The sequence below is a fragment of the Mobula birostris genome, chromosome 14 (genome assembly GCF_030028105.1).
Source record: "Mobula birostris isolate sMobBir1 chromosome 14, sMobBir1.hap1, whole genome shotgun sequence".
NCBI lineage: Eukaryota > Metazoa > Chordata > Chondrichthyes > Myliobatiformes > Myliobatidae > Mobula > Mobula birostris.
The window spans coordinates 40,118,335-40,143,766 of record NC_092383.1 but is presented as its reverse complement, the minus strand read 5'-3'; the positions used below and the strand labels follow the sequence as shown (position 1 = coordinate 40,143,766).

The following is a 25,432-nucleotide window of genomic DNA, read 5'->3' as shown; positions in this document are numbered from 1 at the left end:
GTCAGGGGATGAATTAAAGAGCAACAAGGGACGAAAATCGAAAAAGGTGACAGAGATAAGATTGAAGGTGATATATTTGAATGCATGTAGTATACAGAATAAGGTAGATGATCTTGTAGCACAGTTAGAGATTGGCAGGTATGACGTTGTGAGCATCAGAGTCGTGGCTGAAAAGAAGATCAGAGTTGGGAGCTTAATACCCAAGGATAGACATTATATCAAAGGACAGGCAGGTAGGAAGGCAGAGGGGGTAAGGCTAGTTTAAATAAAATGAAATCAAATTGTTACAAGGGGGTGACATGTGATCAGAAATGCAGAATCCTTAAGGGTAGTTAGGAAAGCACAAGGCTAAAAAGACCCCAAGGGAAATTATATACAGGTCTTCGAACAATAGCAAGGATGTGGGATACAAATTACAACGGAAGACTGAAAAGGTATGTAAAAAGGGCAATGCTGTGATAGTCACGGGGGATTTCAACATGCAGGTAGATTGGGGAAAATGAGGTTGGTGCTGGATCCCAAGAGAGAGAATATGTAGATTGCCTACAAGATGTTTTTTTTATTGCAACAGGTGGTTGAGCTCACTAGGGGAAAGGCAATTCTGAATTGGGTGTTATGTAGTGACTCAGATTTGATTAGGGAGCTAAAGGTACAGGAACCCTTAGGATCATAAGATGATAGAATTCACCCTGCAGTTTGAGAGGGAGAAGCTAATAATCAGATGCGTCAGTATTACAGTGAAATAAAAGGGAATTACAGAGGCCAGATAGAGGAGCTGGCCAAAGCTGATTGGGAGAGGACACTAGCAGGCATGATGGCCGGAACAGTAGTGTTTGGAGTTTCTGGGGACAATTCAGAAAGTGCAGGAAAGGTACATCCCAAAGATGAAGTATTCCAAGGGGAGGACAAATCAACTGTGTTGACAAGGAAAGTCAAAGACAGCATAAAAGCAAAAGAGAAGGATTATAGGGTAAAAATATTTGGGAAGTTCGAGGACTTGAAAGATTTTAAAAACCAACAAACAAAACAGAAGGGAACTAAAAAAGCCATAAGAACAGAAAAGAAGAAATATGAAGGCAAACTAGCCTGTAATATAAAAGTATTTTCAGATTTATAAAGAGAAAAAAAAAAGAGATGAAAGTGGATATTGGATCACTGGAAAATGATGCTGGAGAGGTAGTAAGGGGGACAAAGAAATGGTAAATGAACTTAAGTATTTTGCATCTATATTCACTAGCAGTATGCCAGAATTACAAGAGTGTCATGGGGCAGAAGTGAGTGCAGTCGCTATTAGTAAGGAGAAGGTGCTGGGAAGCTGAAAAGCCTGACCAGATGGACTGTACCCCAGGGCTCCGAAAGAGGTAGCTGAAGAGATAGTGGAGGCATTAATAATTATATTTCAAGTATCACTAGATTCTGGGGTGGTTCTGGAGGACTGGAAAATTGCAAATGTCACCCCATTATTCAAGAAGGGAAGGAGGCAGAAGAAAGGAAATTATAAGCCAGTTAGCCTGACTTCAGTGGGTGGGAAGATGTTGGAGTGTATCATTAAGGACCAGGGATAAGGTTTTGGAGTACTTGGAGGCACATGATAAAACAGACCACAGTCAGCATCATTTCCATAAGGGGAAGTTGTGCCTGACAAATCTGTTGGAATTCTTTGAGGGCATAAAAGGCGGGGTCGACAACGGAAAGTCAGCATATGTTGTTTATTTGGATTTTCAGAAGGCCTTTGATAAGGTGCCACACATGAGGGTGCTTAACAAGATAAGAGCCCTTGGTATTACAGGAAAGATACTGGCACAAATAGATTAGCTGACTGGCAGAAGACAAAGAGTGGGAATAAAGGGAGCCTATTCTGGTTGGCTGCCGGTGACTAGTGGTGTGCCACAGGGGTCGATGTAAAAAGATAGGTGGAGGGGCAGGTAGTGTTGAGGAAGCAGGGTGTCCACAGAAGGACTTGGACAGACTGGAAGTATGGGCAAATAAGTTGCAGAGAGAATAGTGTAGGGAAGTGAATAGTCAAGCACTTTGGTGGAAAGAATAAATGTGTGGACTATTTTCTTAATGGGGAGAAAGTTCAAAAACGAGAGGTGCAAAGGGACTCAGCAGCCCTCGTGCAGGATTCCCTGGAAGTTAATTTGCAGGCTGTCAGTGGTGAGGAAGGCAAGTACAATGTTAGCATTCATTTCAAGTGGACTAGAATACAACAGCAAGGATGTAATGCTAAGGCTTTATAAAGGCATCAGTCAAACCACACTTGGAGTCTTGTGAGCAATTTGGGAACCTTTATCTAAGAAAAGGTGAGCTGCCATTGGAGAGGGTTCACGAGAATAATCACAGGAATGAAAGGGTTATCGAGGAACACTTGATAGCTGTGTCTGTACTCACTGTAGTTTAGAAAAATGAGAGGGGATCTCATTGAAACCTATTGAATATTGAAAGTCCGAGATAGAGTGGATGTGAAGAGGAATTTCTTTAGCCAGAGGGTGATGAATCTGTGGAATTCATTGGCATAGACTGCTATGCAGGTGAAGATATTTGGTTATTTAATACAGAGGTTGATAAAATTCTTGATTAATCTGGATGCCAAAAGTTACAGGGAGATGGGGTTGAGAGGGATAATAAATCAGCCATGATGGAATGGCAGAGCAGACTTAATGGGCTGAACGGCTAAATTCTGCTCCAATGTCTTATGCACAGATAGTCTACCTTTACTTGGCACCTTTTCCAAATAGCAAACCAATGGAGTACTTACTACTACAAAATTATAACTACAACTATGAAAGAACCATGTCCACAATGCTGTCAAGAAACAAACCAAATGGATAAGAGATAACATTGGCTGCAGTAGTTCCAAATCAGTACAACATTGGTCGGACTGACAGATAACAATTATAGGGACTCCAAGCAAAGCCATTTACAGGACAAGTTCAGTGTGTTCAATTACTACAGCATGCGCTTGCTTAATAGGATTTCTGTTGACAGTATACTGAAATCAGAGCTTATCCTATAAAATAAATGAAGCACCAAATGACCTCAGGCGTAAGACAGGAGATCTGGAGCAAAGGGGGGGCTGTGCGTCTGGAGTGAAAGGTGAAGAAGCAGAAAATTGAAAGATGTTTTTTCAGTAATCAAGGTAAAAAAATTTTTTAAAGTGCAGGGATCTGTCTGGCCTGCAATTCTCTAGAATCAAAGCAGGGAACAAATATTAAATTTGATTTGAAGATGATTTTTAATCCAAGCAAAAGAATATGTTGGGTGCAAGGCAGTGTTAAACAACTTGTGCAAAGGGCCTTGTCAATGGAATAATATACATTTAACTATATCTTTCAATAAACAAAGCACTCTACTGATGCAAACTCAATAGACGGACGCCTATTTATTAACAATTGCGTAACTACACTGAGAATTCTCGTTTGTAAAATAAATTCAACACAATGTGTTCTTTGAAATTTCACAGCAGGAGATTGGCGAGTTCAGCATTCATTCACTTGCCATCCTCTTACAAATAAGGGTAATGGCCAAGGGTGCAAGGTAAACAAGGAAATAAAATTGCTTTCCTCTTTCCCAGGAAATAAATGACTTTTCAAAAATAAATCTGAAAACTGCAGATAGCAATAATCAAGGAATATCAAATCGGGGCAAACTATTATTTCTATAAACACATCTGACAAAAAGAGAGACTGCAGATGTGGAAGTCTGTTATAAAAAGAAACTCCGAACATGAGAAGAATTCAGTAGGTAAAGGAGCATCTGGGGAAACAAAAGTTGAATTGACACCAAGTCAAAATCCTGCACAAGAGGAAAGATTGCTAGTATACAGCAATGAGCTTGTGGGAGTCAGGTGGAAATAGATGCTGGTATCAGGGAGGGTATGGGAAAGGAGAACGAAGGGAACAACTGAGGGCGTGTAGGAGGAGGACACCAGAAGTGTGGGTTAGCCAAACCTGAAGACTCAAAAGTCCATACTACTGGGCTGTAGGCTATGCAAGGGTGCTGGTATTCCAAGCTGTGACTGGTCTCTCCCTTGCAATGGAGAATGCCAAGGAGAGGTCACTGTGGTAGTGGGAAAGAAAGGATGGACAAGGCACAGAGGGACCATGAACCCATCACCTACATTTGTTTTCACTAATGCAGAAATCTGTGCAAGTGCAAAATTTAAGTCAAATATCAAGTTTCTTGTTTTAAAGCTAAGGAAGACTTCTGACACCCTTACTGCAAAAACAGAGCCATCAGAAAATTTTATTTCCCCACAATGAGCGGAAAGCTAAGAAATGGGTGGGAAATTATAACAGGAAACAACAGTAAACCCACTGGTCCAATCATCTTGATGCAAGAGTTTTATTCTTGTTTGTGCTGCAAGGCTGATTTATGTGTTCTCTGCAAATGGTAGGTGGAGTTCAGAAAAATCCACTTCCTCTGACAAGCACAGAAGAAAATAAGTAAATACCCCATACTGTAATGGGATTTTAAAGGTACATCACTCTGGAAAAACTCACACAAAATTAAAAACTGATAACTGTGAAACCTTGTGAGTTGTGTCATCGTTCCTTTGTCTGAAACAAGATATCATATTGAAAACTTCCTACTTTTACCTGGGAAAACCCTTAGACACAGCCTAAGAGACACATCTTCACTGTGACTTTAAAGTATCTTACTTTTTTAAGCATACTTATTATGATGGATCCAATTTAAATGGAAATTCTCTTCTCTTTGCGTAACAAATTAAAAAAAAGGAACTGTAGCATAAAACAAAAATACTGCCACGCATGACAAGTGCAACGGAATAGCAGCCATTAACATGTGCTCCTGCATCCTCAACATATTATCCAGTGATAGCTACAATATTTTAAAATATATTGATATCTTCTCTAAAGTACAACAGGACAACATCTTACAAATGAGCGAAAACAAAAATAAACAGGTCACTGACATCAACCTCAAGAAACTCATCGCAGTTACAATTAAAAAGATTTTAAGTGCCTTCTCAACGTGTACTGTATACACACACACACACACACACACACACACACACACACACACACACACACAGTATTCGCTCCGCTTCCTGGAACAGTAACTGATTGCTTCAAACTGGAAATCATCTCTGGGTGTGGACATCCACCACCGGCTAAGATGACCTAACCTTATGAAGACCAGGAGGAAAAAACAACTGTGCATGACGAACGGTCAGTGAATACGAAACATCAGATTTGATCTTAGATGATTAGGTAACAGAAATTCTACAACTTCTTACGTTCCTTTGTAAGCGCTGCAGAATGGGATCCTCGCCCGTTAAGTAACATTACAATCTGATATGAGTTTACAAAATTATCATCGGAACGAAAACCTCAGCAATCATCCACATATAACAATACCTAAATCACACTCAAATGTCAACCAACATACACGAACGGTGCTTTCCCCGAGCATGCACCTGTCTGGACCCTAAACAAACTGCAGTCTAGCTTTGTTTACCAGCACGAGCCTTTACCTTACCACATTAATTAAAAATTAAAGCAACACAATCATCAACCAGAATCACACGTTAAATCCAGCAACCGTTGCTCGAGTGAAGGAGCTGGGACTGGCGGTGCCACCGACCTGCCGTGGCCGGGGCTACTCCAACCCCTTCTCACCGAAGGAAGGGAGAGAGAGAGAGGCGCCGCCGTTTCAGCGACCACGGCCTGAGATCAGCCGGCTCCGGCGGCTCTGAGGGAACCCCACGCCCTCCGACGTGGGTGAGAGGGCCGAGCGCTGAGGGGAAAGCTCCGGCGCCCGGGTTACCCGCCGGGGAGATCGCCGGGCTCCAGGCCGAGGCCGCAGGCTCTGGTAACCGAAGAGTGTAGCGCCGTAGCCGGCCGCCTCTTACCCATCAAACTCGACGCCCAGCACAGCAGCAGCGCGGCTCCGAGCCACCGCATCGCTGGAGCCCGATTCCCCGGGGTCTGGCCCGCAGCCGCTCTGCCGGATCAGATCGCCAACGTCCCACAGCGCAAGCAGCCCCCGCAGCCGTGCGTCCTCGGTACCCAGCGAGCGAGCGCCAGCCGCTAGTTCCTGTCTTCCTGAAAGCGCCGCTCCCCATCCCCTCCGCCCCCGCTGCCAAATAAGGAGCCCGAGCGCCCTTAAAGGAGCCGCGCCCTGCTCTCCAACTCGTCCCATTGTCGAACCTCTCCCGGGCGAAACTCCCTCTCCGCCCTTTGTAAATATTTTAGATCAAAGTCGAATGAGAGAAGATCGCACAAATCTCTAAACTCCGTTCGAGATAGTAGAAATAGGCCATTCAGCCCCCTCCATACTTGTTCTGCCATTCGTAACTGATCTACCTCTTAAAATTTTACACCTCTATTCCTTTTTCCTTTAATATTAAGAAATCTGTTGATTCCAGCAGTGTGAATTCCCGCAGTGGCTGATCCTGCACAACCCTCCACTGTAGAGAATTCCAACCATTCACCACTCTCAGCTGAATCCTAAATGGTACATCCCTTATTTTGTGTCTGTGAACCCAAGTTAGGGACTTAGCAGCCAGTGAAACATCTTTCCCGTGACTATAGTCTCCAGCACATTGAGTCTTTGTTTGATTCATTGCCAGCCTGATGAAAAGAAGAAGCCAGAGTGGGAGTTGTGTAACGGGCTTTAGATTAAAACAACATTCTGCACAGAAATATTCCATAAAGTTTGAGTACAGTTGGGACTTCATCTTGAGCAGTGGATATAGCATAATTTGTTGAAGGAATTAGAAGCAAATCATTGATCATAAGTTATCATCTAAAAAGGCAGGGCTTGTACCTGTGGTGTTAGTTTCAACAGGAAGGGTAGTGAGTGTTGATGGAAATGGAAGAAGGAATCATGAGAGTCAAGGTCACACCAGATGAAAAGTCTTGACCCAAAACACTGATTATCCATGTCCCTCCACAGAAGCTGCCCGATCTGTTGAGTTCGTCCAGCAGCTTGTTTTCCCTCTGCTCCAATTATACTCTCCTCCCTTCCCTCTTCTCTCTGCAATCTTAAAATATAGTTTGTCTCCAAAAGTATCCCCTTCCAAAGGAAAATCATTTTCATTATCTTGCCATGAGAGATCGGAGCTAAAATGACATCAGTCTTCACAAACAGCCATCACTTTCAACTACTTTCTGTCAAAGTATTGATTCCAGTGCAGAACCATCTTGAAAATTATATACAATTAACTCACCATGTCTGATGCAAACTCTACAACAAAACAGATGGTGCTTTAACTCTTTAATTGGTTGCAACATATCTTTCAATTTCAACAGAATTTTATGTGGAATAAAATAAAATCTTGTTGGAAACATGGCAACATCATGAAATCTTTCAAAAATTAATGTATGCAACTGCCCAGATCAAAACATTAATAATTAAGATTTATATTATAAACTTTAAAACATATCAGTTTCCACTTTGCACCTATAAAAATAAAGCACACAAATCATATGATAATGCAGTGTATAATTTAATATGACAATAGACAATAGACAATAGGTGCAGGAGTAGGCCATTCGGCCCTTTGAGCCAGCACCGCCATTCACTGTGACCATGGCTGATCATCCACAATCAGTATCCAGTTCCTGCCTTATCCCCATAACCTTTGATTCCGCTATCCTTAAGAGCTCCATCCACCTCTTTCTTGAAAGCATCCAGAGACTTGGCCTCCGCAGCCTTCTGGGGCAGAGCATTCCATATATCCACCACTCTCTGAGTGAAAATGTTTTTCCTCAACTCTGTTCTAAATGGCCTACTCCTTACTCTTAAACTGTGGCCTCTGATTCTGGACTCACCCATCAGCGGGAACATGCTTCCTGCCTCCAGCATGTCCAATCCCTTAATAATCGTATATGTTTCAATAAGATCCCCTCTCAGCCTTCTAAATTCCAGAGTATACAAGCCCAGTCGCTCCAATCTTTTGACATATGACAGTCCCACCATCCCGGGAATTAACCTTGTGAACCTACACTGCACTCCCTCAATAGCAAGAATGTCCTTCCTCAAATTTGGAGATGAAAACTGCACACGGTACTGCATGTGTGGTCTCACCAGGGCCCTGTACAGCTGCAGAAGGACCTCTTTGCTCTTATACTCAATTCCCCTTGTTATGAAGGCCAGCATGCCATTAGCTTTCTTCACTGCCTGCTGTACTTGCATGCTTGCTTTCAGTGACTGATGTACAAGAACACCTAGATCTTGTTGTACTTCCCCTTTTCCTAACTTGACTCCATTTAGATAATAATCTCCCTTCCTGTTCTTACCACCAAAGTGGATAACCTCACATTTATCCACATTAAACTGCATCTGCCATGCATCTGCCCACTCACCCAGCCTGTCCAAGTCACCCTGCATTCTCATAACATCCTCCTCACATTTCACACTGCCACCCAGTTTTGTGTCATCGGCAAATTTGCTAATGTTACTTTTAATTTCCTCATCTAAATCATTAATATATATTGTAAACAGCTGCGGTCCCAGCACTGAACCCTGCGATACCCCACTGGTCACCACCTGCCATTACAAAAGGGACTCATTAATCGCTACTCTTTGTTTTCTGTCAGCCAGCCAATTTTCAATCCATGTCAGTACTCTGCCCCCAATACCATGTGCCCTAATTTTGTCCACTAATCTCCCATGTGGGACTTTATCAAAGGCTTTCTGAAAGTCCAGGTACACTACATCCACTGGCTCTTCCTTGTCCATTTTCATACTTACATTCTCAAAAAATTCCAGAAGATTAGTCAAATCATAAATCTATGCTGACTTGGACTGATCCTGTTACTGCTATCTAGATGTGTCGTAATTTCATCTTTTATAATTCACTCCAGCATCTTTCCCACCACTGACGTCAGGCTAACTGGTCTATAATTCCCTGTTTTCTCTCTTTCTCCCTTCTTGAAGATGCTTGATAAGTGCAAGGCATACTGAAACTTACAAGTAAAACAATGTTTTTAGAGAAGTTAAGAAGATTCATCATATTATCAAAGACGATTATCAAAGTGGAAAGCACTTTGACTGGTCGCATCAGACCTGGTATGGAAACTCTAATGCAGAGGAATACGAGATGCCACAGAGAGGAGTGAACAGAGTCAGTTCCATCATGGGTACTGCTCAAGGACATCTGCAAAGAGGCAATGTCTCAGGAGACAACATCCATCATCTGGGGCGCTGACCCTCCAAGCCATGCCCCCTTCTCAATGCTTCTCTCAGGCAAGAGGTCTAGGAACCTGTAGACCCACATCTTAAGGTTCAACAACAGATTCTTCCCCACTGTGATCAGGATCTTGAACTGACCTGAAAATCCCTGAGAATACCTCAGACTATATTTCTTTTTCTCTCTCTCAACTTGCACAAGTGACATTAAGTTGTGTAAGTTATGTATAGTTAATGCTATTTTAAGTTTATGTTAACTTGAGTTTATCATATTTGTAAAGTATGATGCTGCTGGTGCAAAAAAATGCTAATTATCATGACATTTATACTCTCTGTACGTGTGCCTATGACAACAATAAACCTGAACTTCATTTGAATTAATATTCATTAAGGTTTGGATGGGTTCACAATTTTAAATGAATATTTTAACTTTTATCCATTTAACCACTATGTTTATAATGTCCAGTACATCCATTGTCAGATTGAAAAGACAAATATTTGCTACACGATTCCGGTTTGTATTATCTATAATTATTTTGAAACTATAGTACCTATTGCATTTCCTGCATTTATATTCTAACCCCTTCTCTTCACTCCAAGAACCAGGAATAGACAATGGACAATAGACAATAGACAACAGGTACCGGAGTAGGCCATTCAGCCCTTTGAGCCAGCACCACCATTCACTGTGATCATGGCTGATCATCCACAATCAGTATCCAGTTCCTGCCTTATCCCTATATCCCTTCACTCCACTATCTTTAAGAGCTCTATCTAACTCTTTCTTGAAAGAATCCAGAGAAATTGGCCTCCACTGCCTTCTGAGGCAGAACATTCCACAAAACCACAACTCTCTGTGTGAAAAAGTTTTTCAAAAAACGTTTTTCATCAGCTGCGAATAGGCTCCCTTGTCCTCAGCTTTCATTCACAGGGCTTCACGTTCAATATATTATCATCCAAAATGTTTTAACATTTCCATAATGAGGCAAACACAGGACTCATTTACTCCTTTTCTTCCATTACAGCATTTTAAAATATTCACTCATGGACAGTATGACTTCTTTCATTTCCATCAATACACACCATCCATCCTGTTGCACTTAAAACAGAAAGTACAAGTCTTGCCCCTTTAAATCATAAGCTGCCACCATCATTATTTGCTTTCAATTCCCTCAATTTATTATGTTGTACCCACTGCTCATGATGATAGCCCCCTACACTCAACCTGGGTAACAACATTAGGAAATATCTCTACAAAGTAGAAAGTAAATTTTATTATCAAAGTACATATACAATATGCCACCATATACAACCCTGTTTTCCTGTGGGCAAACCCAGCAAATCTGTAACAGGATTCATGAAAGATCAACCACAGTGCAGAAGATAGCAAACTGTGCAAATGCTAATATAAGTACATAGCAATAAATAAGGAGAACATGAGATAATGAGATCAGGAGTCCTTAAAGTGAAATCATTGGTTGTAGGAACATTTCAAAGATGGGGTAAGTGATTGCAGTCATCCCTTTCCCGATGGTTGAGTGTCAGTAACTGTTCTTGAACCTGATGGTACGAGCCCTGAGGCTCCTGTACCTTCTACCTGATGGCAGCAGCGAGAAGCGACATGGGTGGTGAGGATCTCCCTGATGATGGATGCTGCTTTCCAACGACAGTGTTTCATGTAGACGTGCTCAATAGTTGGGAGAGCTTTACCCACGATGTACTGGGCCGCATCCACTACCGTGATGCAGCCAGTCAATATACTCAGCAGACTATTCAGTTTGCTGTTGTAATCCTGGGTTTCTAGTTGTCTATCACTCCTCTCCCACTCTGACCTCCACATCTGACCCCAAGACTGCCTCAATAAAACTGAATGAAAACTTAAATGTCTTTTAATTAGTATGTTGCAACTTTCTGGATTCAACAGAGTTCATTAGTTTCAGATAAATAAGCACTTCCAGATTTTCATTTCAGTTTTCCATATATTAACACGACAATTTGTCTTTTTCTCACCTTGTGTTATTATCTTTTATCATGCAGTTTCTTCAACCTTCCTGCCAAAGTACATGTATGTTAGCAAGAGCTACCTTGACATTCATTTTCTTGCAGACATTTATGAGAAAATAAAGAAATACAATAGAATTTCTGAAAACCTATGCATAAACAAAAACTGACCATCATCCAATATGCAAAAGAAGGTACATTTTGTAAATTAAAAAAATAATAACACTGAGAAGCTGAATTGTAGTGTCCTTGAAAGTGGGTCTGTAGGTGTAGAATCAATTCAGAGATGTGGTGCAGATCCAGGTCACTCCTGAGGTAGGAGTTGATACGCTCATAAACAAGCTCACAAAGTACTTTATGTAGGAACAAGTGTCTCCTTCCTGTCTCCTTTCTCTACATTTTGAAAACTCACTTCTTCTCCCAGTTCTGATTCATTTGACTGGTTATTGACTTGTTTCTCTTCCAGCAGCATGTTCTGTTTATATCCCATGGATGTATGTTATTAATCTAACACAATGAATGAAGTATGAAAGAACATTTTCCTGTCGGGCTTTTAAATTTGTATCAGAATTAATTGCCAGTCTAACGAAACTGCAACACACAACTACATACATGTTAAAGAACATACTGTACATAGCATATAATAGAGCAAATTGGCCTCAGACCAAATAGCAACACAATGGAAAGCTATTGGAGCTACTGCCTCAAACACCAGGGAGCCAGGTTCCATCCTGATATTAGGTTCAGTCCGTGTAGATTTCCTTTGGGTATTCTGATTTCCTTCCACATCCCAAAAATGTGCAGGTTGGTAGGCTAATTGGCTCCTGTAAATTGCCCCCTAGTGCATACGCAAGTGGTCTCATCTGGGGAGAATTGATGAGAATGCAAGGAAAATTAAAATGCAATTAACATAGAATTAGTATAAATGGGTGGTTGATGGTCAGCATGGAATTGGTGGACCAATGGATCTGTTTCTGTGCTCTATCTCCATGACCATGACAATGACAAAGAATCAGATTGTATCTCTGCAATGCATCATGTCCAGTCATAAAAGATGATGCACAGATAAATATTTGGGAGGAAGAGAGGTTCCAAGAACAAGCCTGTCAGCCATCCACCATTACAACTTCTGAGTTCTTAGAAGATTAGCATATTGAAGCAGAGAGATTCATCTGTCTTGGCTTCATCCAGAGTTCCCCATCATTGTAGAACGCTGGTCATCAACCAATTCAGTTCATACTGTGTGATATAAAGAAACAGCTAAAAGCATTTGATACAGCAAAGGCTTTGAGAGATGATACTCTGGCTGTAGCATTGGAGACTTGTACTCCAGAACAAGCTACAGCTCTAATCAAGCCTCCCCAGTACAATTGCAACACAGGCATCTATCCATCCCAATGGGAAATTTCCCAGATGAAGTGTGTCCTATCGACAAAAAAAAAACAGGACAAATCTAGTCCAGTACAATTATTCTATGCTCAAACATCAACTATATGTTATCATCAACAATGACACTTTACACCATTAACCTGCTTTCTGGAGCACACTTTGGATTTTTCCAAAGTGGCCTGGGACCTCATCACAGCCTGAGTCAAAAATGAAACAAGCACTCACTTGCAGAAGTGTGGTGAAGGTAACTACCCTTAACATCAAGGCAGCAGTTGAATGAACCTGCTAAATGGATGGTATTCCATTCCATTCAATGGGTGTCAAAGGAAAATACCACTGGTTAGAGTCACAAAAGAAGACCATCTTGGTTGTTCAAGGTCTATCATCAAAGTCTGATGGTATTATTGCAGGGGTTCCTCAGGGAAGTGACTTGGGCCCTTTCCATTGTAGGGTCAGGAATGAGGATGGTCATTGATATTTATGCAATATCCAATTTCATTTGTAACTCCTTCACAAATTACTCAGCCAATGCCTGCCTACAGCAAAATCTAGACATTATTTTGGTGTGGGCAGATACTGTAAGTAGCAAGTAATAATTTTGCCACAAAGTGTTAGACAATAACTATCTCCAACACCAGAGTTTACAATTAATACTCGCTAGCATTACCCCCCACTACCCAGGACATGCCTTCTTCTCATTATTACCATCAGGAAGAAGGTAGAGAAACATGAAGGCACACTCTCAGCAATTCAGGAACAACTTCTTCCCCTCTGCCATCTGATTCCTAAATGGACATTGAACCCATGAATATGACCTCATTATTTTGAATTGAATTGAACTGAACTGAATGATCTTTATTGTCATTAGACATAGGTACAATGAAACTCTGTTTGGCCTCCTCTCAGGCAATTAAATAAAGTGGTAGATAAAAACAGGACAGTAACAGAAAAACAGTATTAAATAGATAAGTAGCAGAAAATAAGTTGCAGCAGCACCAGAATATCACAGTAATGCCAAAGTGCTGTTAGTGGAAGTATTTGAGTCCCTGTGTATGCATGTGTATGCTCACTGTTTCAGTCATTGCTCTGTGGGAGTGGTGTGATGAAGGCCACAGCTCTGGGATAGAAGCTGTTCCTCAGTCTATTTGTTCTGGCTTTTAGTGTCCTGAACCTTTCGTTGGACGGCAGCGGGTCAAACAGGGAGTGGCTGGGGTGTGTAGTGTCTCTGGTTATGCTGATTGCTTTCCTCCTGAGTCTGCTGGAATAGATGGTGTCCAGTCCTGGGAGCTCCAACCTGACAATTTGCTGGGCCGCCTTCATCACGTGATGCAGGTCTTGTCGCTCAGCGGCTGTGCAGCTGGCATACCGCACTGTGGCGCTGTTGGTCAGGATGGTGTCAATTGTCCTTCTGTAGAAGTTAAGCAACAGCTTTTGTGGGAGTTTGATTTGTTTCAGCTTTCTGAGGAAGAAGAGTCTTTGTTGTGCCTTTTTTACAAGCAGCGAGGTGTTGGTGGTCCATGTCAGCTGTTTTGGCAACATAACTCCAAGGAACTTTAGGTTTTCCACACTTTCCACTACCTCTCCATGTATCTGGAGGGGGTTGTGTACTCTGTCCTTTGATCTCCTGAAGTCAATGATCATCTCTTTTGTATTAGAAGTGTTAAGGACCAGGTCGTTGTCCTTTCACCACTCTGTCAGGTGATCCACCTCAAGCCTGTAGGCTGTTTTATCCTCATCCGAGATCAGGCCAACCACTGTGGTATTGTCCACAAATTTAATTATGGAGTTGGAAGTGTAGATTCGGGTGCAGTCATGTGTGAAGAGTGTGTAGAGCATAGGGCTCAGCACCCAGCCCTGCGGGGTGCCTAGTTTAATTACTGTTTTTTTGCACTATTTATCTTAATTTAACTATTTAATATACATATATACTTACTGTAAATCAGATTTTTTTTCTATCATTATCATGTATTGCTTTGTACTGTGGCCACACAGTTAATAAATTTCATGACATATGCCGGTGCTATTAAACCCATTCTGATTCTGATGACTAACAGCAGATCCCCATTAACATCCTAGGTGGGTGGGAAGGGGATGTCCCCAATGAATAGAAACTGGATCAGTCACAAAAATCCTATGGATATAGGAACAGGTCTGCGATTTGGTATCCTGCAGTGAGTGACTTATCTCTTGGCATGTTCTACTATCTACAACATGCATCAGGAGCCTGATGGGACTCTCTGGATGAATGCCACTCCAGCAATCCTCAAGAAGCGAGATAACATCCAGGACAAAGCTGTCCACTGCAATGGCATCCTGTCCACCATGCTGAGCACTCAACGGTATGGTTCATCAGGGGTAAACTATCTACAAAGTACACAATGGATACTTGCCTACTCTGATGGCACCACTCAAGACTGTGCTTTCTAGATACTTTCATCTGGCTGCATGGAAACTGCAGCACCTGCAGCTTCCCCTCTGTGTGCCACACCATTCTGCATGGAAACTGCAGCACCTGCAGCTTCCCCTCTGTGTGCCACACCATTCTGACTGCGAAGCTTATTGCCAGTCATTCATCATCACTCTCCAAGATGACTACAACTTTGTCGTAGTTTGGAGGCTTGCATGCCTCAATGACCCGGAGAGCTACGTTGGCTGGAGTCAGGGCTTTATGCTTTAACTCTTGGTGGGATCACCCGTGCCAAACAAGCCAAAAGGCAGAGGCCAAACTAAGACTGGTCCACTGGCCCTCCGGGTTTGGGGGTTCAGCTCAGAGCTAACAACACTGACTGGCCAAGCAATACTGTTAAGTTCAAAGGTTCAAAGTTCAAAGGCTCATTTATTATCAAAGTATACAACTCTGAACTTCATCTTCAGATAGCCATAAAACCAAGAAAGAAAAGAACGATGGCATAATCATCAACACCCAAATTCCTCCTCCCCAGATAAAAAAGTAAACAAAAATGGAACAAGCACATTGACCACCCCCCCACCAAACCCTCCTCTTCAGCACAGAAAAAAAAACTAGAATATCAAAACTTTAAGACTGAGACATATCTATAGTTCAAGTCCCTATCCAAAACACAGAAAACCTGGGTAACATTCTCCGGGCACAGTGGCAGGCCCTTCCCTCTCTGGCAACAAGAGTGGTCCCACCAGTGATCAAAAGGCAGTCGCCCCTCTCCAGTAGCAGAGTGATCCCACCAGCGATCAAAAGGGAGTCTCCCCTCTCCAGTAGCAGAGTGATCCCACCAGCAATCAAAAGGCTGCCACCCCTCTCCAGTAGCAGAGTGATCCTACCAGTGATCAAAAGGCAGTCTCCCTTGTCTAATAGAAGAGCAATCCCACCAGCAATCAAAAGGCAGTGTCCCCACTCTGGCAGCAAAGCGACCCCAGAAGTGATCAAAAGGCAGGCACCAGGGCTCTTCTTCCACATTCGCCTCAATGTTTGAACCTCCCCCATTGCTTAATTGGCAAACAATGGAGTCAAACATTCACTTGCACCCGGTCCTGCAGCCTTCTCACCACAAGGTTCACGCAACTTGCTCTGCCTCCCAGAATACTTCCAGAAATCGCAGAGCGCTGAAACTCACAAACAATCTCCAAACTGCAAATCACAGGCTCCAACAGTTCCAGAATCACATTCAGGATGAAAAACAAATGTAAAAGACATTCATGATCTATGCAGAAGATGTCAAGTGAAGGAGCAATTTACACAGGTGCCATCTTGACCAGAAGTTTATGGAAACAGCAGTAAAGAATCCTTCTGCATCTGTGTCCCACTGCATTCCTGAGTTTCCACCCAGGACTTGCATGGCTGACAGTATTGAAAACTGAGAGGAAGCTGGTGGCATGATGAAGGAAGCCCTGAACACCACCAAGATCAAGACTGAGACCAAAACTGGTTTTGGCCAAGGACAGACAGAGATGAAGGCCTTTCATTGCTGCCTTAAATGCCAGCTTCACAAACTGTAATCCTTGGAATTTCCTGCCCAAGAACATTGTGACAGTATCTTCGTAGAAAGTTTCAACAAAAAGAAGACAGCTCACCATCACCTTTTCAAGGGCAATGAGGTAAAGGCAACAAACTGTGGTCTTGGACTGACTTGATGTCCAAATTCAAAGGAATACCAATATTGTTAATGTAAGATTTTAATAACCCAAAACATCACTGTTTACAGATCAAATGCCAAAATACTAGATTCATCGGAAGACAATGAACATTGGTGCTGCTCTGTCATATTATAAAACTGATGCTTCTATTACTGGAGGATAACAGTTATCCTTTATAAGACAGAAATCAAATATTGGAGACCAGGCTAATGATCTGTGTTGCTGTTTGTACAAAGTATCAACTCAGCATAATATTCTGAACATTGAATAAATTGGTGATGTTGCTAATTTACAAAATTAAAATATATCAAAAGGAATTTCAATTAACGGTTCTTCTTTCATATGCTCATGCAATTGTACACTTAACAATATTTTACTCACAAGTTGAAAGTTTTTAATATGTATGGATGACCACCACTAATTTTTGACACCATTTCATGTAAAATAAATGGGTAGAATCATAAAGTTATAGCAGAGCACTAAAGCACAGAATCAGGCTTTTGGCCCAACTAGTCCACACCAAACTACGAGGGGTGATTGATAAGTCCGTGGCCTAAGGTAGAAGAAGTCAATTTTAGAAAACCTAGCACATTTACTTTTCAACATAGTCCCCTCCTACATTTACACACATAGTCCAGCGGTCGTGAAGCATACGGATCTTGGACCTCCAGAAAGTGTCCACAGCAGGGGTGATTGATAAGTTCGTGGCCTAAGGTAGAAGGAGATGAGTTATTAACTTCAAACTTTCTGAATAATCACTCAAAGGGTTGAACTGCATGTGCATTTAATGAGAGCTGTATAACCCATCTCCTTCTACCTTAGGCCACAAACTTATCAATCGCCCCTGTTGTGGGCACTTTCTGGAGGTCCAAGATCCGTATTTTACCTTGAGACCGTGACACTGGGTTCGAGAATTCCCATTGAGGAATGTCTACCTTGGCAGCCCTCCACTGTTCCTCAAAGAGATGACTTCTCATTCTGCTGGTTGCTGGAGAGTATGAGCCCAGTCAACTTAGCTTGTTTTCCAGTGAGTCAGCCTGACGAACCTTTCCTGCATTCCCTGTGAAATTTTTTAAAAAACCTTGGACACAGAGACTAGACCTGTGTACCTTACTACTGGAGTCAAATGCATTGAAGTCCTTGTGTTATTTCCTTGGCGCATGGATGATAGAAAAATGGATGGCTGTATAGGTGGGAAAGGTTAGCTTGATCTTACAGTAGATTAAACAGACAACACAACATTGTGGGCTGTTCTGTAATGTATGTAAACTCCTCCAGAAATAAAGCTCTGGCATTCTAACTGCTTTTGGAACCAACTTTAATTTGTGGATCAGGATACCCAAGGTGTCTCTTGAAACAAAAAAAGCTACTTTTAGTCTCTCATCATCTTAAAACAAAAAAAAACTCTGCACTGATGAAGGAATTTTCACAGTTAAGGTAGGCCGCGTGCTCTGAGGCTGTAACATTGCAGTAAACAGTGGAATGGTATCCACCCTATATAAGTTTCTGTAAGTTTTCAGTGCAATAATTTCTGCGCATTTTTATAACTCTGGAGTGAACAGATCCACCGTCTCTCATTCCATCTGTTGCATCCTTGTCCTTTCATTCAGCCTATGGATATTGCCCAAAGTCCCTCCACATCTTACCTTGCATTGCCACCCAGCTTTGTATTATCAGCAAGTTTGGATACGTTATGTTTGATCCTCTCGCCTAAATCACTGACACAGACTATGGGCATCTGGGGCCCAACTCTGTCCCTTGCAGGTCCTGACAGCCGGCAATCTGCCGTTTGTGTCTGGTCGCCAATGTTTGTCCGTCAATGAATTCTCTGAGCTAATAAATTACCACAGTATTCTGTGCTTCAATTTTGTTTCCTCATAGGTTGGTTGGGAAATTTTATCCTTTATCTGTTCTGCAGTGTTGGCTTCCACAGAAAAACTCATTATGATTTTCCTTTTCATGTGAATTGCTTTGCCTTTGAGCAGGATGATGGCTACTCTGATTTTAATCTCAAATACACAATTCTTAGCAATGATCTTTAACTTCCTTGCTTATCAACAATCTATTTATCTTAGTCTTGAAAACTTTCACAGAGTCTGTTTTTGCTGCCCTTTGAGGAAGAGATTTCAAAGAAAATACATCATCTGATATTTTCCTTTAAACAGGCGACCCCTTGCTTTTAATCAGAGCTCTCCCCCGACCCTCACCCCCGACCACCCGGTTATGAATTCTCCCACGGGGGGGGGGGGAATGTTTTGACTCCATCCACCCTGTGAAGAGTCAGCGGGATTTCATGTACTGTACGTCTCTACCATAGCATGGTGGTGCAATGCTGTTACAGCACCAGCTGTAAGAATAGGGTTCAATTCCTGTCACTGCCTGTAAGGGGCTGGTACATTCTCCCCCCCCAACCATGACTGCATGGGTTTCCTTGCACATTCCAAAGACGCATGGGTTGGGGCTGGAAGTGTGGTGACGCCTGCTAGCTGTCCAGCACAACCCTCGCTGGCTTGAGTTGATGCAAGTGATGTGTTTCACTGAATGTTTCGATGTACATGTGACAAAATACAGCTAATCTTTGATTCCAGTGGAAGCAAACCCAGCCTGCCTAGTGCAAGACAGTGCACCACTCCGTGTTCTGCCCTAGTAACTTGTGTTCTGAACTGCTTCCAGTGTGTTGTCTTGCTTCTTCAAAGGAGTCCCTGCAAGAACTTTCTGTTTGTCACCCTGGTTTCAGTTTTAGTTCTGATGTGCAACTGTTTACTGTTATGCCTGCTGTCCTGGTGTGGCAGCCATTGATGCCGTGGGCTCGCCCTCGATCTCAAATGCCTCCGTGCTGTCGACAAACTTTCGCGGTTTAAGCAAACTCATCGACGAGGATCTTAATAAACCGCCCTGAATGCTGTGGGGAAGATTTTGTTTAGAATGCCAGTCAGTGCAGGCCTTTCTGCCCAGGATGTTGTGCTGACCTACTCTAAGATCAAACTTACCCATCTCGTTTACGTAGCCTTCCACTTCTCTATCACCTATATGTCTTTCTTCAATGTCAGTAATGTAACTCCCTCTACCACCACCACCCCTGGCTTGATGCAGTCACCACTCTGTGTAAAAGAAAAACTTAACTCTGACACCCCCTCTATACTTCCCACAAACACCTTAATAAATATGCCCCCTTGTATTAGCCATTTCCACCCTGAGAAAAGCCCTAGCTCACTTAATCTGTCCCCCTGCCCCAGGTGGCACCCTGGTAAATCTCCACGGTACTCTCCAGTACTTCCAGTGACAGTTCTACGCCCACAAACCTGCAATGGTAGGGCAGCCAGTGGTTTGGCGTATTCAGCCCAGACTGTATGTGCAAAATCTGAGTTTTGAACAGAATGGGGAGAGAGGGAATGTTACTCTGTCCCTCCAAGCAGATTGTCAACAGCAATCCTGCCCAGTTTGGTAACTGGTTTATTATTGTCACATGTACCAAAGTTCAAATGTTCAAAGTTTAAAGTAAATTGATTATCAAAGTACGTATATGTCAGCGCATACTACCTTAAGATTCATTTGCTTGCATGCATTCACAGTAGAACAAAGCAGCACAATAGAATCAATGAAAAACTGCACACAAAGACTGACAGACAGCCAATATGCAAAACAGGACAAACTATGCAAATAAAATATTAATAAAATAATACATAAATAACACTGAAAGCATGAGTTGTCAAGTGAAAATGAGTCTGTAGGTTGTGGAGTCAGTTCAGTGTTGAGGAGAATGACGTTATCTACGCTGGTTCAGGAACCTAATGTTGCAGTGTAATAACTGTTCCTGCGTCTGATTGCTGGGACCCAAGGCTCCTCTACCTCCTTCCTGATGGCAGCAGCAAGAGGAGAGCCTGGCCTGGATGCTGGGGATCCTTAACAATGGATGCTGCTTTCCTGTGGCAGGGCTCTGTGTAGATGTGGTGGTAAATTGGATGAGTAAGTATGCAGATGATACTAAGATAGGTGGAGTTGTGGATAATGAAGTAGGTTTTCAAAGCTTGCAGAGAGATTTAGGCCGGTTAGAAGAGTGGGCTGAAAGATGGCAGATGGAGTTTAATGCTGATAAATGTGAGGTGTTACATTTTGATAGGACTAATCAAAATAGGACATACATGGTAAATGGTAGGGCATTGAAGAATGCAGTAGAACAGAGGGATCTAGGAATAATAGTGCATAGTTCCCTGAAGGTGGAATCTCATGTGGATAGGGCGTTGAAGAGAGCTTTTGGTGTGCTGGCCTTTATAAATCAGGGCATTGAGTATAGGAGTTGGGATGTAATGTTGAAATTGTACAAGGCATTGGTGAGGCCAAATTTGGAGTATTGTGTACAGTTCTGGTCACCGAATTATAGGAAAGATGTCAACAAAATAGAGTACAGAGAAGATTTACTAGAATGTTAGCTGGGTTTCATCACCTAAGTTACAAAGAAAGGTTGAACAAGTTGGGTCTTTATTCTTTGGAACGTAGAAGGTTGAGGGGGGACTTGATGGAGGTATTTAAAATTATGAGGGGGATAGACAGAGTTGATGTGGATAGGCTTTTTCCATTGAGAGTGGGGGAGATTCAAACAAGAGGACATGAGTTGAAAGTTAAAGGGCAAAAGTTTAGGGGTAGGGGGAATGTCTTTACTCAGAGAGTGGTAGCTGTGTGGAACAAGCTTCCAGCAGAAGTGGTTGAGGCAGGTTCGATGTTGTCATTTAAAGTTAAATTGGACAACTATATGGACAGGAAAGTAATGGAGGGTTATGGGGTAAGTGCAGGTTGGTGGGACTAGATGAGAGTAAGAGTTTGGCACGAACTAGAAGGGCCGAGATGGCCTGTTTCCGTGCTGTAATTGTTATATGGTCATGCTCCATGACCACTGGACTAAATGTGTAAATGTAGGAGGGGACTATATTGAAAAATAAATGTGCTAGGTTTTCTAAAATTGACTCCTTCTACCTTAGGCCACAAACTTATCAATAAACTTCACATTATTCTGCCTAGTCCCATTGACCTACATCTGAACCATAGCCCTCCATACCCTTCCTGTCCATGTACTTATCCACAAGTTCCCTTAAATGTTGCAATCAAACCTGCATCCATCAATTCCACTGTCACTTTGTTCCACACTCTCACCACCCTCTCAATGAAAAAGTTCCCTCTCATGTTCCACTTAAATACTTCTCCTTTCACTGTTAACCCTTGACCTCTAGTTTTAGTTTCACCCACCTCAGTGGAAAAAGTCTGCTTGCTTTTACCCTGTCTATAACCGCATATCTTCTAAAGTTGATGTCTCAAAAAGGTGACATCCATCTTTAAGGACCTCCATCACCCAGGACATTGCTTCTTCTAAATGCTACCATCAAGGAGGAGGTACTGAAGCCTGAAGACACAAACTCAATGATTTAGGAACAGTTTCTTCTCCTCTGCCATTATATTTCTGAATAGACAATGAACCCATGTATACTACCTCATTATTTTTTCTTCTTTTTTATCGCTTTTTGCACAGCTTAATTTTTTTATATATATTTTATTGTAATTTATAGTTTTATTATTATTATATATTGCATTTCACTGTGCCGCAAAACAACATATTTCATGATATGCAAGTGATGTTAAACCTGATTCTGATACCCCTCTCAAAGCTCCCCTCATTTTCCTACACTCCAGGGAATAAAGTTCTAACCTACTCAAACTTTCCCTATAACTCAGGTTGATAACTTTTTCAATGTCATTGATATCTTAAATTTCTTTACTGCAATGGCAATGAGAATTTTATATGAATGCTTTAAAGGATAGGAGGTGGAGGTAACATTTGGCATTATGTAATGCTTTCAAACTATTCCAACAATGTTCTCCAGTATTTTTTAATCACTCAAGAAGCTGTGAGATCATTGGTAATCCATTAAATGAATACAAGACAAAAATTAAGATCTGGAGATGAACCTAAAAGAAAGAGACATTTCCAACCGTCCAATAAAAGAAGAAATGCTAATGAGATGAAGTAGAAGTTTAGAAAATGCGGTCAATAAGAATGACCTACTTTGAGTGAGAAGAATGGTTGAGAAACGTCCTGTTTTTTTTCATAAGAATGTAGAAGAATAAATATGTCATCATCATCACTCAAAGTCATAGAGTTATGCAATTATAGAGAGATACACCACAGAAACAGGGCCTCTGGTTCACCAAGTCTGCTTTACCAAGAGCCAACTTGCCACATTAAGCCCATATTTGTTATTGACATCACTTCCTCACCTCACATTCTACCACTCAATGACAAACAGGAGCAATCCACAGTGACCAATGACGCTACTAACCTGCATATCTTTGGGATGTGGGGGAAAGAGGAGCACCAGAAAATCCGCACAGTCCTAAGGAAACTGTGTAAACTCTGCAAAGACAGCTCCCAAGCTCAGAAATAAACCTGAGTTTTTCGAGCTGTGGGCAGTTGCTCTGTTATCTGTGTCACTGTGAGTCCCTACTGAGATAACTCTGTTCTTCTTACTTTGAAAGTTTCTTTCAGAGGAGAGGCAATAACCTCTTTCATCAAAAGCCATTGAAGATATAATTTTTTTTGGAGATTTCCAAATGCTTGTGCAACATGTAAGGAGAATTTAAACCTGTTTGTAGTAGGTGGAAATTTAAAAAGCTCTGGAGAGTGCTATGATTTCTCACTATAGGCCAACTAGTAGGGTCACTGCCTGACAGTTTTAGAAAAAACAGGTACAATGCTCACCTCCGATGTTGTCTGAGTGACATTTCCATGTTCCCGCTGTTTAGCTTCCCCACGGTTCTTCAGTTTCCTCCTATACCCCAAAGGCATGTGGATGACATTGACCCTAATGTATGGGTGAGTAGTGGAACCCTGGGGGAACCGATGGGAAGTTGGAAGACATATAAATGAGCACTTGATGCTTGACACTCTCAGTGGGTCAAACGGCTTGTTTCCATGACTGCCAGTACCATTCTTGAGTCAGCCACCATGGGTTACATGACTGCAGAAGGTGATGATATACTCTGATGTTTCTATTTCCCTTATTGGGAAGCATAAGTTCTCTGCTTATCACATCTCCAGATGGCACTGCTGAAAATTGCAGGTTGCATGAACACATTTTTCATCAATTACACAACGCATTGCAGAAATATTTATATATTTAAATTCTATTAATATGCAGTGGTACTACTTGAACTATGCTTTACTTATCTAAAATATTCCTTTTTATTATTTGCATTTCTTGTCCAAAGGATAAAGAAGAATTTTCCTGCGATAATTGGAATACGATTTTGAAAAGTGAGAACCTTTTTTAAGTCTATCATATTAGGCAACTCTTTCCAAAATTAGTAGCTGTGAGATTATATGATGAGGTGAAATGTTTCCATCTCGAATCAAAATGGCTTAAAAAGATCACGAAAGCGATGTTTTTGCAACAACATCAGTGGGTCAATATATAGTAGATTCCAGTTAAGTGGGATTCATTCGGACCAATTAAGTGGCTGCCCCAATTAGCCAAAGATTCATGGAAATAGCTAAAAAGGTAAAAAAAAAAGCAACAAACTACCAGTTAACTGAGTAACAAATTACCTATTTAAATGAAATACGGAACAAGTTAGATCACTTTCAATTGTATTACAGTACTATAAAACTTAGTATTATTTCTTTATAGTTATTGACAGAGGAATTCATCCAGTGTAGATGCTCTTTTGATTGACTGTAAATGAACAAAATCAGCACTGACACTTAGTGCAGATAACGGACAATGTTAATGATGATTGTATCCTTCAAATCTTTATATTCATTGTAATATTCAAGATTATTGTTGATACCTTCAAATTCTTCATATTTCCTAACTTATTGAAATAGTGAAATTATTTTATTTTCACCCTCAGCCATTTCTGGCATCTCTAAGCCTGAATGCTTAAAACTGCAGTGAGTCTTACTGCTTATTTCTTGCCAACTATCTGTGACAAAAAAAACATTGCTTTTTGATTACAAATACATGCAACTAACGCTATTTAAAAACTCACACAACAGGAATTCTGCAGATGCTGGAAATTCAAGCAACACACATCAAAGTTGCTGGTGAACGCAGCAGGCCAGGAGCATCTCTAGGAAGAGGTACAGTCGACGTTTCAGGCCGAGACCCTTCGTCAGGACTAACTGAAGGAAGAGGTAGTAAGAGATTTGAAAGTGGGAGGGGGAGGGGGAGATCCAAAATGATAGGAGAAGACAGGAGGGGGAGGGATGGAGCCAAGAGCTGGACCGGTGATTGGCAAAGGGGATATGAGAGGATCATGGGACAGGAGGGAGAAGGACAAACGGGGGGGGTGGGGGGAACCCAGAGGATGGGCAAGGGGTATAGTGAGAGGGACAGAGGGAGAAAAAGGAGAGAGAGAGAGAAAGAATGTGTGTATAAAAATAAATAACAGATGGGGTACAAGGGGGAGGTGGGGCATTAGCGGAAGTTAGAGAAGTCGATGTTCATGCCATCAGGTTGGAGGCTACCCAGACGGAATATAAAGTGTTGCTCCTCCAACCTGAGTGTGGCTTCATCTTCACAGTAGAGGAGGCCGTGGACAGATACGTGGATAGACTCCTCTACTGTAAAGATGAAGCCACACTCAGGTTGGAGGAACAACACCTTATATTCCATCTGGGTAGCCTCCAACCTGATGACATGAACATTGACCTCAAACTTCCGCTAATGCCCCACCTCCCCCTCGTACCCCATCCGTTACTTATTTTTATACACACATTCTTTCT

General features: G+C 41.8%; 1 protein-coding gene across 1 annotated transcript in view; it reads right to left on the bottom strand.

The window, feature by feature from the left end:
• Positions 1 to 6,082, bottom strand: part of adam10a (ADAM metallopeptidase domain 10a) — a 172,791-nt gene extending 166,709 nt beyond the window's left edge. The window contains exon 1 of the mRNA XM_072278428.1: positions 5,876 to 6,082. Within this exon, the coding sequence (XP_072134529.1) occupies positions 5,876 to 5,927 (52 nt within the window). The 5' untranslated portion in view covers positions 5,928 to 6,082. The remainder of the gene's footprint in view (positions 1 to 5,875) is intronic.
• Positions 6,083 to 25,432: the final 19,350 nt, after the last annotated feature.